The 12,463-nt window shown below is 39.4% G+C and overlaps 1 protein-coding gene across 1 annotated transcript in view; it reads right to left on the reverse strand.

Moving 5' to 3' along the window:
• Positions 1-9,178: 9,178 nt before the first annotated feature.
• UTP23 (UTP23 small subunit processome component) overlaps positions 9,179-12,463 on the reverse strand; it is a 7,437-nt gene continuing 4,152 nt past the window's right edge. The window contains exon 3 of the mRNA XM_024129433.2: positions 9,179-11,406. Coding sequence (XP_023985201.1) covers positions 11,023-11,406 — 384 coding nt within the window. The 3' untranslated portion in view covers positions 9,179-11,022. The remainder of the gene's footprint in view (positions 11,407-12,463) is intronic.

Consider the following 12,463-nt stretch of genomic DNA (forward strand, 5'->3'; position numbering starts at 1 on the left):
CTTACACAAAAATAAACTCAAAATGGAGTAAAGACCTAAGTGTAAGGCCTGAAACCACTAAAAAAAAACATAAAGAAAACAGAGACAGAACACTTTTTGAAATAAATTGTAGCAATATTTTTTTGATGTATCTCCTAAGGCAAAGGAAACAAGAGCGAAAATAAATGAGACCTAGTTACACTTAAAAGCTTTTGCACAGCAAAGGAATCCATCAACAAAACAAAAAGACAACCTACTGAATGGGAGAAAATATTCGTAAATGATGTGACTGATAAGGTGTTAATATCCAAAATATATGAACAGCTCATACAACTCTATCAAAAAACCCCAAACCACCTGACTTTAAAATGGGCAGAAGACCCAAATAGACATTTTTTCCAAAGAAGACATACAGATGACCAACAGACACATGAAAAGATACTCAACATTGCTAATCATCAGGGTAATGCAAATTGAAACCACAATGAGCTATCACCTCACACCTGTCAGAATGCCTATCATCAGAAAGACCACAAATAACAAACCTTGGTGAGGATGTGAAGAAAAGGGAACCTTTGTACACTGTTGGCGGGAATGTAAACTGGTGCAGCCATTATGGAAAACAGTATGGATATGCTCAAAAAATTAAAAATAGAACTACCATATGATCCGGCAATTCCAGTCCTGGGTATATATATCCAAAGAAAATGAAAATACTAATTCAAAGAGATACATGCACCCCAAAAAGATACATACGGCATTATTTACAACAGCTAAGACATGGAAGAAACCTAAGTGTCCATCAACAGATGAATGGATAAAGAAGATGTGGTGCATATATATACAGCACTCAGCCATAAAAAAGAATGAAATTTTGCCATTTGCAACAACATGGATGGGTATTATGCTTAGTGAAATAAGTCAGACAGAGAAAGACAAATACTGTATATTATCATTTATATGTGGAATCTAAAAAGTACAAACTAGTGAATTTAATAACAAAACATACAGATTCACAGATACAGAGAACAAACTAGTGGTTACTGGTGGGGAGAGGGAAGGGAGGAGGGGTAAAATAAGGGTAGGAGATTAAGAGGTACAAACTACTAGGTATAAAATAAATAAGATACAAGGAAATATTGTACAGCACAGGGAATATAGCAAACATTTTACAATAATTTTAAACGGAGTATAATCTATAAAAGCTTTGAATCACTATGTTATATACCTGAAACTAATATAATATGGTAAATCAACTATATCTCAATAAAAGGAAAAACTGCTAACTGAAAAAAACAAAATGGGAAAATAGCAGTCAAGTTAATTTCATAAGGAAAGTCTTTTTTTAAAGGCTGCTTTAACAACTACATATACCTATATAGAAAAAAAAAGTTTGATCCATAAGTCATTCCATACACAAAAATTAACTTGAGATGGCCACTATACCTGATACAGGCTGGAACCTGGGCCCCTTTGCTGCAGTGCTTGCACCTGGGTACACGTCGAGCAACAATATATAAGGAAACTATGTGGGACTAAAAATAACTGCATGCCTGCGCAGTTAGGGCAGATTCTGGACAAACGATAGAAAGAGACCACAAAACCCAACTGCTACTTTTCAAGAGCTCGGAGCAAAACACGGGGTCAGCAGCAAAAGCAGGGTACTGCGCATGCCCCCTGCACACACCACCACCTAAGGGGTGGGCAAACCCCCTGGACACACGCCTACCCTCACCGCAAATAAGGAACAAGCTCGCCCCACCCCGGGGAGCGAGCAAGCAAGCAAGGGAACCTATTGTTTGATCTCGCTCCCCGCTGCTGCAGCAGGCGTCCCAACAAAGCCTTGCCTGAAATTCCTGTCTGGCCTCTGATCAATTTCTATTGACTACGGAGGCAAAGAACCCTGGTCAGTAACATACATAACCATAAAACCCAGTGTTGAAATAAATTTCTAGGCCCAAGATGGAGTGGCTCCTCCCCAGGGTGCTACGTCAGCAAACCAAAGCTTAGATCATTTTTGTGTCCCTGTAAATGCTCTGCTTGACCAGAAACGCAGTATATCCAGCCAGCCAACCCCCAACTCCAAGCCAACTCTGGGCTCTATACGTATTTCCTTGTTCCTTCTCACCCCCAACAAAGTCGACTAAGTGGTCCCGGCCAATCAGATGTTTTCTATTTTTCTCTTCCTTGTTCCTTATTCTTTATCCTATAAATGTTTTCTGCCTTTCACCCCATTTTGCAGTTCTCCAAAAGGGGACTGTCCTCTTCACGAGGTGTTAAAGTTTGTATTACCTAAATTATTTTCTTTAAACCTTTAACACCAGAAACATAAAGCACAAAGGCTATATTTCCTAATATAAGTAAACTGATTGCCCCCCATGCTACTTTAATAAAAAATAATTCATATAACTCACTAAGTACTTATGTGCCAGACACTCACTGAAGAACTCTTTTGCCTGCATCATTTTGTTTCATCCTCAAAAACAAACGCCATAATTCCATATTCCCCTCCATATTTGTAGGGGATAGCTATGTTTTTATCTAACATTTGTTCCCCTTGGCTTGGCAATGTCACCAGAGTTTCCTTAGAAGACCCACTTCTCCCTTATACTTACTCCTTGTGGTTTCTCTGGCTCTAGCCTCAGACACCGGTTCCCAGGTTGGACATTTGAAGTCTTGGTGACCTTCCCAGATTCCTGGTGGTGCCCTTCGTCTTGCTTTGGCGTCCTCTCCTCATCTAATGCGTGGCTCCTAAAGTTTACCATGGGTTAGGATCACCTGGAGAGCTTGTTACAGAGATTCTTAGACCCCACCCTCAGAGATTCTGATTGGTAGGTCTGGGGTAGGGCTCTTCAATTTTCATTTCTAACAAGCTCCCAGCTGGTACTGATGCTCCTGGTCTTAGGAGCTGAGAGTTTGTTAAAAATGCAGGCTCTGAGCCCTACCCCAGACCTACTGAATCAGACTCTCTGAGATTAAGACCCAGAAATCTGAGTTCCAGTAAAATCTCCAAATGAGTCTTATGCACACCAGAGTTTGAGATCCACTGTTCCATTAAGTGCTTTTGAACCCTGATTTCATATTAGAATCACCTGGGGAGCTTTTAAAATATTCAGAAGCCCAGGCACCTCTCTTAGAGATTCTCATTTGATTTTCTGAAAGGTCTCATGAGAAAAAACTTTGCAACCAAGAGATGAGAAAGACTGCTCTGAATCGTGTTGTCCTTAGGAAGGAAGGTAGGACCCAGGCATGTACCTGCAGAAGTTGGCAGTGCAGGGAACGAGAGAGAATGGGGGCAAGGGAACAAACATTTGTTTTCTTGGATCATTAAGAAGCCTTCGAAAATACGAATTTTATTGGCTGCATGGTATTCCATTATAAGCTGTGCACTATTTATCGAACATATACTAAAGGCCAGACACTATCTTATTTACAATCCATATTTACCCTATTTTACCCATTAAAAAAACGGAGGCTGAGAGAAGCCCCATTTGATTGGACCTAGAACCGCCTGACTCCCGAACCCAAGTTCTTTTTTACGCCAGAGGTTCTCAATCTGGCTGCACATTAGAAACACGTGAGGAACATTTCATTTACACAAATGCTTGGATCTCTCACCAGACTAAAGGAATCTAAATCTCTCGGGGGGGTGGGATTTGGGCATCTTTCATTGTTTTTACTATTCCCCATGATTCTGATACACAGTCAGAGCTAAGAACCACTGTCCCACAACGTTCTGCTTCCCGTACTGATTGTGTATATACATATTTCTGAATTCCCTTTTCCTTTTCCAGTTTTAGCGAAGTCACTTTCTTCTTCTCCTTTTGTTACTTCTCCAAAGTCACTCCCAAAATCTCAGATGGTCCAGAGTGTGTTTAGCCAGAACATGGTAGGGACCAGGTAACAATACATGACGAAAGGACATTACATCCAAAGAGACTAAAGTACTTTCTCAGTGCAGTGAGAAATAATGAGGGATGGTACAAAATTGTCTTTTCAGGATGTCAGAGCAGAGTGTGTTTCAGTGCAAAGGATAATGACAGAGTAGGAAGGACACTGAATCAGACAGCACCTTTGAACGTGGTTAAATGAATGCTCTCGGCTTTTCTTTTGGTTGACAGAGATGGAAAAGAAAGATATAGTGTATCTCGGTCCTCTGGGAATCAGCGATGTCCTCTAAGAAACAGAGCTTCAGAAATGATGAATGGGCCCCACAGGTAGCCGTGCACTAGAACCACACCTGTTGTAACAAAGAATGTGTCTTATGTGCAACAAAGTGCACACACTCAATGCCCCCCATGCACATACATTGTCACTTTAGAATAATTCATAACAGAGTGATGGGAAAAGTAGTCAATAGCTTTTAGAGGTATATGAAATTAACAATATTTCAGTTAGGATACACGATATTTTGCCAAACATATTTCTAAATATTTCTTCCTTTTCACCAAAATGTCAGATTCTTTATTCTGACTACTGGTTATTTCCAAATGCCAAAGTGCTCAATGGAGCACTGTATGTGCTATGATGGCCCCTATTTTGTCACATGTAAAAGAAACAGTGTGATACTGACAGTCATGAGTCAGGAAGGCTAGAGACCCTGGAATACAGGTGATAATAAGAGAATTCATTTCATCCAATTTGATTCATTCATTCATTCACTCACTCACTCATTCAACACTTAGTAAGCACCTAGGTACCAGAGATGACATCAAGCACTACTAGAAAACAAGGGTAAAATAAGATCATTTTCTTTGAACTTCAACCAAAGAAAAGCCTCGTGATAGCTCTACGTGTCTAAATGTATTGTTGGAGGGAATGATGATGAGACATAAAACCCTGGAATTCTTCAGGATCAGGGATGCTACCTACCTGCCCAGCTGTTTGGGCTCACCACCATTTTAAGGGACACCGATGTGGACAGTACATGCTAACAACAAACATGGCTCTTCTAAAAGTCCACGCCATTCCTGGACAGTTTCCTTTCATGCCCTGCTCTTTCTGAATGTAGAAAACTCTCTAAATGCCAGCATGAACGTTATTACATCGTACAGCCAAACAGCACCATGCTCGTGTTGCTCACCATGTAAAATACTGACATTTGCTGATTCAGTTTTGGAGATTAAAAATATTTCATTACAGGGGATTGTCATTTTCACATCAAGTTGAACTAAATACCTTTGTACAATAGTGTGCAAAGTGATGAGCATTTGGAAGATGTGCCTTTTCAGCATTTACTCCCTGTGGAAAGGTTTAGATAATTTGTAACATCTTGGCAACTAAAGGGAACGAGGGCATCTTTCTGAATACATCAGGGAGCGAACAGTGAGCATGAACAAGCTGGCAGAGAGCCGCTAGGGATTAATTCATAGGAGAAAAGGAAAGGAGATATTAGCACCCAGAGAGCTTGTCAGTAATTGTTTTTTCCTTTAAAGAAATTGGAAACAATTCATACATTTTCTTTTTTTCTTTAGCTGCCCCTTAAAAACATCTAGGGTGCAGAAGTATATTTTGTTCAATCCACTTGGCTGTATGACTAATTCATGAATAAGTATGTATTGTATACCTACTGTGTATATATACTTGCGGTACGTGGGCCTCTCACCGTTGTGGCCTCTCCCATTGCGGAGCACAGGCTCCGGACGCGCAGGCTCAGCGGCCATGGCTCACGGGCCCAGCCGCTCCTCCCGGACCAGGGCACGAACCCGTGTCCCCTGCATCGGCAGGCAGACTCTCAACCACTGCGCCACCAGGGAAGCCCAAACTTTTCCATTTTTGTATTAGTGGTATTGCTGCATAACAAATTACTGCAAAACTTAGTTGCTTACAACAACAAACATTTATCTCACATGGTTTCCATGGGTCAGGAATTCAGGAGTGACTTAAATGAGTGGTTCTGCCTCCCATGAAATCACAGTCAAGATGTTGGCTGGGTTTCAGTCATAAGAAGGCTTGAGCAGGGTTAGAGGATCCACTTCCAAGATGGCTCACTCACATTGCAAGTAAGATGATGTGGGCTGTTGGCAGTAGGCTTCCTTTCCTCTCCACGTGGAATTCTTCATAGAGCTACTTAAATAGCCTCATGACATGGGAGCTGGCTTCTCCCAAGAACAAGTGATCCAGAAGAGAGCAAGATGGAAGCTACTTTTTTTTAGGACCTAGCTTCAGAAGGTACATGCCATCATTTCCATAGTATTAGTATTCTATTTGTTATATGGGTCAGCTCTATCCAGTGTGGAAGAGGACACACAAGCTTATGAATACCAGGAGGTGAGAATTTGGGGGCACAATCTTGGAGGCTGGCTATTGCAACTATGTGTTCCATGTTTCTTTTGACATCAGCCAGAACCTCAATTTGTTCTTTAATTGGTGAAGCAACACAAACCTTCATTCCTGAAGTGTTTGAATACACCGTGGTTCTGCCTCTCTTTGTTTGTAGTAGTTTTTTATTAACATTTACTATCAGATATAGAAGTAATAAGAGGCATCTTAGAGACTCTCCTCAGTTCCAGAAATAGTCCTCCCTACTCTCAGCCTGTAGCAGGAATCCAATTTGCTCTTTGAAATTGGGATCAATTATCCCAGCCAGTAGAGTAACTCTCTTCTTTGCCTGTTGGTTCAGAGGCATAAGAAAGAAACCCCCAAATGACCTGGTGGCAGTCTCATCTTCCAAATGAATGGAATTATTGTTGCACCCTTGGTAGGAGCATTTCACCCTTAGAAACAAGACCTCCAAGCCAGCAGAGCTCAAAGTTGTGAAGGGAGGAAGCAAAAATTCTCTGAGTGGGTTATAAAATGTAATAGTGAGAGGAGCTCCTCCCATTTCTATCCTTTAATTCCTGGACCCATGTATTCTAGGTATGGAAGAGACAAACCATATATTGACCTCTGGTTCAAAGTTTATATACTGCATCTTGTAAGAGGATATCCATCCTTTCAAGGTGTTGTCTCCAAACTGGCATTACTTACATAATGATGTATTATAGCAAGACCATTTAATACCACCAATTCCTTGATTAGAAGCAGTGTGGGCAGAATGCCATGATGGCAAACAGGCATTTTGTTAAGTGATTCTGACAGCAGCATTATGGGAAAGAAAAGAAAACTCATATACAGAATAGGCTCTGTTCCATTAAGGATAAATTTCTATTCCCTCCATGATGGAAAGGATCCAGTGTAATCAACCTGCCAGCAGGTGGCTGATGGGTTCCTTTCCCCTCCCCAACAGAATGGTGCCATACTGTGGGCTCAGTGTTGTTCTCAGAAGTAGTGATAACTAGGTCAGGTATGTTGTTGAAGCCCATGCATAGTCTCCATTTTGTCACCATAGCCACTTTTTTTCACGGGCCCAATGAACAAGCACTCAGTGGCGGGAAAAGACATCTGACATCTATAGAAAGTGCCATTCTGTCCACCTGATTTTTGAGAGTCTCCTCTGCAGTGAATGCCTATTGATGGATTTTCACATGGGACACAATTATCTTCATACTTTGTGCCCATTCTAAAAGATCCATCTATATACTTCTTCACCAGACATCTTTCTCACAAATCTTCCAATCCTATTCTTTCCAAGACCCTAACTTGACTAACATGCTTATAGTACTTGCACCTTCCTGCTCATCAGATTCAACCTGCGTAATCCCATCATTGTAGTGGGTCAGTGTGACATTGTATGGAATATCAAGATGCTCATGATCTCCACAGACTATACTATGGCTGAAGGCAAATGAGCTGACTTAGCATGAAACAAGACTGTAAACGTATACTATTGACCCTGTCAAGGAAAAGCAAACTGATTTTTGGTGGTGGTCCTAGCAAATTGTTAAAAATTGGAGGAAAAAAAAAAAGGATTTTCCACATGAGGTGCCAGGAGCTGTGTTGATTTGTTCCAGCAAAGATGTTACATCTAGAAGAGGTCCTGCAAATGAGTTACCCTCTGATTAACATTAAAATAATCTAGTCATGCTTCAAGATCCATCTGCCTTCTGCACAGACCAAATAGATGTGTTAAATGGAGATGAAATAAGAATCGACATTTCTGCATCATTCAAGTATTTGGTGATGGTAGTAATCCCTGCAATTCCTCCAAAGATGTCTTATTCTTTCGGTTTACTATGCTGGTAGGGAGGAGAGATTCTAATAGCTTCCCTTTGACCCTTCATACCCTAATGACCCTTACTTCATAAATGAGAGAGCTAATAAAGGGACACAATCAGTTGCCTACTATGTCTTTAAGTTACACATTCTGGAACTGGAGAAAAAACACAGGGTGGGCTCATGGATCTACTGTGATTCAAACTTGGCATGTAACTCAATTTATCACCTGACCACCATAAACCTCCATTTTGAATGTTGGACCAGTTGCATTTTGAAACCCTAGCAATCAGCATCAATTCAGAGTCAGGGTGTAGTAATCTCCAAAAGTTCTAGATATTTCTATTCCCTAAAGCACATTCACTCTAGAAAATGGCCACAGGTCCCTTTGGGGAAGGCTTCGCGTGGACTTCAGTAGTTGTGGCTCGCGGGCTCTAGAGTGCAGGCTTAGTATTTGTGGCGCACAGCCCTAGCTGCTCCGTGGCATGGGGGATCTTCCTGGACCAGGGCTCAAACCCATGTCCCCTGCATTCTTAACCACTGTGCCACCAGGGAAGTCCCTGAATATTATTTTTTATATTTTAACTTAAAAATTACTATTTTATAAAAGTGAGTTGACTTTTCCAGCTCTCCCGTTTGGACTCTAATAATAGGCAATCAGATAGCACTGAATAAACATAAATCTTGTTAAAAATACCTAAAATGTGTGCATTTGAGGATATTGAAACAAGTATCATCAGTGTACATTTCACTTTATCACTTCATCTACATTTAATTTCCTAATCTTAACTCTTGTCATTATTGACAAATGTTATTTCTCCTCACAAGAACTACAGAACTATATTCACTTTTTTCCCGTACCTTTGCTTTCCTTTAAAAAAAATGTTCCTACCATTAAGAATTTAAACCAGAATCATGAAATGACAATAGAAAACACTCACCTATCTTGACAGGTAACATAGCCTGTGTGGTCCTCCTGGTGTAAAGCTAAAATTCCACTTTCCACCAAAAAAGCACCTCTTGAATTCAACTGAGAATGACATTTCTACAGAAATAAATTTGAATTTTCTCATATTTAAGAAAAGTTATTTATTTTAGCCATAAATAAGAACTTATTCATGAAGTACTTCATACATGATCATGATATTCTAAGGATACAGATTAGAACCACTATTTGAAGGTATCACAGGCAGCTCAAAGTCAGGAGCTACTGATCAATCTGACAACTTTATACTTCAAACTTACAGTGCGACTTTAATTTTGGCCTGAAGGATGATTAAAACAATTGGGGAGGGGGCCAAAAAAGAAAAGCTCGATTATTCAATTCCTAATTGAATTAACCCTTTAGACATTTTTTAAAAAATTTATTTTATTTATTTTTGGCTGCATTGGGTCTTCGTTGCTGTGCGCAGGCTTTCTCTAGTTGCGGCGAGGGGGGCTACTCTTCATTGCGGTGTGCAGGCTTCTCATTGCAGTGGCTTCTCTCATGTGGAGCCTGGACTCTAGGTGTGCCGGCTTCAGTAGTTGTGGCACATGGGCTCAGTAGGTGTTGCTCGCGAGCGCTAGAGTGCAGGCTCAGTAGTCGTGGCGCATGGCCTTAGTTGCTCCGCAGCATGTGGGATCTTCCCTCACCAGGGATCGAACCCGTGTCCCCTACATTGGCAGGCGGATTCTTAACCACAATTCTGTGCCACAAGGGAAGCCCCCCTTTAGACATTTTTAAAGTAACATTTAAAGCCAACCTGAAAGAGTATTATTTTGGAATTTTTGCCATTTAAGATAACATTTACATCTAAAAGAAAATCATCCTCCAGAACTCAAAAAAAGGGATTTTTTTCCCCCTAGGACCTTATAAACAATTAAGAAGTTCTCAAGAAAAATTGAGAGAAATGATTTTTCAACAATGAATTCTTTATCTTGCTAGATTATCAGTGCAACCAATATAGGTTTAGACACACTAGTTGAGCCTCAAAAAATGTACCTCCTACACACTCTATGCTCCACCACAGCAGAAGAGGAAATCGAGAACGAGTAGAACGAAGAATCTAGGCTACAGAAGTGACAAAGTAGATTCTCTGGATAAGGACAGGAAATGCCTGGGTGATAGCTGAGCAACATGCTTGGCAGAAAACCTTTCCACGTTGGAGGACAGAGGGCTGGCTCCAGAAGTATTCCAGGGGTAAGAAATAACCTGATATTATATTGAAAATTATGAGATCCTTTCCAGAGTTACTGGAGAATATGGTAAGATCAAGTCAGATGCTAGAAAATGAGACCATTATTAACTTCTGGAATAACAAAAAAGTAACATAAAAAATAAATTCAACCATAGCAGGCTACTTGGTTTAGCAGTAAACAGAGTTTATAGTCATCAAAATGAAAATACTAAATTTGGGATGTATAAAGATTGAAATATTAATATACTAGAAAAATGGTGGAGTAAAATAAGTAAGCAAAATTTCCACTCTTTCTAGTAGGAAGTCAATAAATAATGGGCAGATCCAAAGGTAGCAGCAGATTCATATTATTTGGAAATATACAGGTAAATTCTACAACCACTACATGAGTTGAAAGAGAAAATTTCCTCTGTGAATGTGAAAAAGGGATTACCTCTTTTTTGTCACAAGTGTTTTGGTACTATACGATTTTTTAAAACTATCTGCATATAATGTTGGAGGGTGGGGGGCAGCAGTAAGACAGAAAGAGACAACAGTTTTACATTACAAAAAAACCCTCCAAATTCTCTCAGAAAAGTGAACATGATCACACCTAAATCCATCCACTCTGGTTTTTTTGTTTTTTTTTTTTACAAATAATTTTATACAAACACTTGTGGGTCAATATTCATTTACAAAAATAAGTTTAGTCTTTTAATGTAAGTACTTCCACAGTTTCAAAAAGAAATTCATTTTCATATTTGCATGTCTTTAAAAGTATCCAAAGGACTCATTATCCTTCTGCATTCTGCTTTTCAGAAAGTACTTTTGAGGTAGATCTATTTCGGATTCTTTTTCTTTTTCTTTTCTTTTCAGAGGCAGATGAGTTTGTATCCTGTGTTTTTTTCTTTTTCTTCAAACAGCTAAGAGGATTAGGGCCATTTATTTTCTTGCGCTTTTTTTTTCTTCTCTGTTCAGGGTCTTTTACTAAACCCTGTTCCTCTTTGAGCTGCTTGATACTTTGTTTCTCTTGCCCTGAGACAAGCTGACCGGACTCTACTGCTTTAGCAAATGCAATTGTTTTTGGAGAAGGTTTGTCCAAGACTATAGTGTTCTGAATAATGAACATGAGAGGAATTCCGGGCTTTTTCTTTACTTTCATAGACAAATTCTGATCCTATTAAAACCAAAAATAGAATTATTTAGTTCAAATATATCAATTAAATCAGATGCCTTAAAGAGATTTCTAAGAACTTAAAGAGGGCTATACTGAAAATAAAAGAGATCCCAGGTTTACTTTTCAAATCAGTATGTCTTACTAATGGGAGTATATTTTATGATAAAGAAAGGAAGAAAAACATGAAAACTGAGCACAAACAGTTAAGTGACAACAATGTGAACGGGATTTATCAATATTTTATATTGATCAATATTCTAAGACCACAAATTTTCTAGGACCTCAAATTACAAACTAATGCAAAGGTAAATATACTAGGTGATGTCCCTCATTTCTACTCTATGTTTCAGAAAGGGTCAAGAATGCTCACAGAGACTGAAAGAATAGAAATAAAGTAGGAATTAGCTGATTCAGATTCTAGACTCAGCTCTGCTTCTAATTGTGTAATTTTATAATCCTACAAGCAAATTTAAGGAAATCTGTATGTATGCAAGCTTATTCATTAATATCGACCCCCGAGAGTCTCTCCTCCCCTGCTTCCCAGTCTTTAAAAGCCTGAAACAGTTCCATACTGGTGGTATAGTCTCAAACAATATGAAACATGACTTTCTAAGAAATAATATGAAATACGGGAAAGTGAAAAAACACGCATAAACATAAAATGTAAAATCTTTGCTCTACTTACCTTCCCTTCAAGACCCCTAAAACATATCATCACATCTGTCAATAATTTTTACTTTACAAAAGGAAACTTCAGTAATTTAGAAGAAAATCATTATGCTTAAGGTTTTCTCCTCAAATGACAATTGCTTTTGTTGACTACAAATTAACTTGAAAGCGTGCATTTTAAAAAGTTGAAACACTTAAACCACTTCCACCTAATTTTTTCTAATGATAAATAGCTCCATATGGAGTATAAATAGAAATGATTAAGATTGACTCTGGTTTTAAAAGTGGTATCACCTGGGCTTCCCTGGTGGCGCAGTGGTTGAGAGTCCGCCTGCCGATGTAGGGGACACCGGTTCGTGCCCCGGTCCGGGAAGATCCCACATGCCGC

This window comes from Physeter macrocephalus, chromosome 15, assembly GCF_002837175.3.
Source record: "Physeter macrocephalus isolate SW-GA chromosome 15, ASM283717v5, whole genome shotgun sequence".
Taxonomy (NCBI): Eukaryota; Metazoa; Chordata; class Mammalia; order Artiodactyla; family Physeteridae; genus Physeter; species Physeter macrocephalus.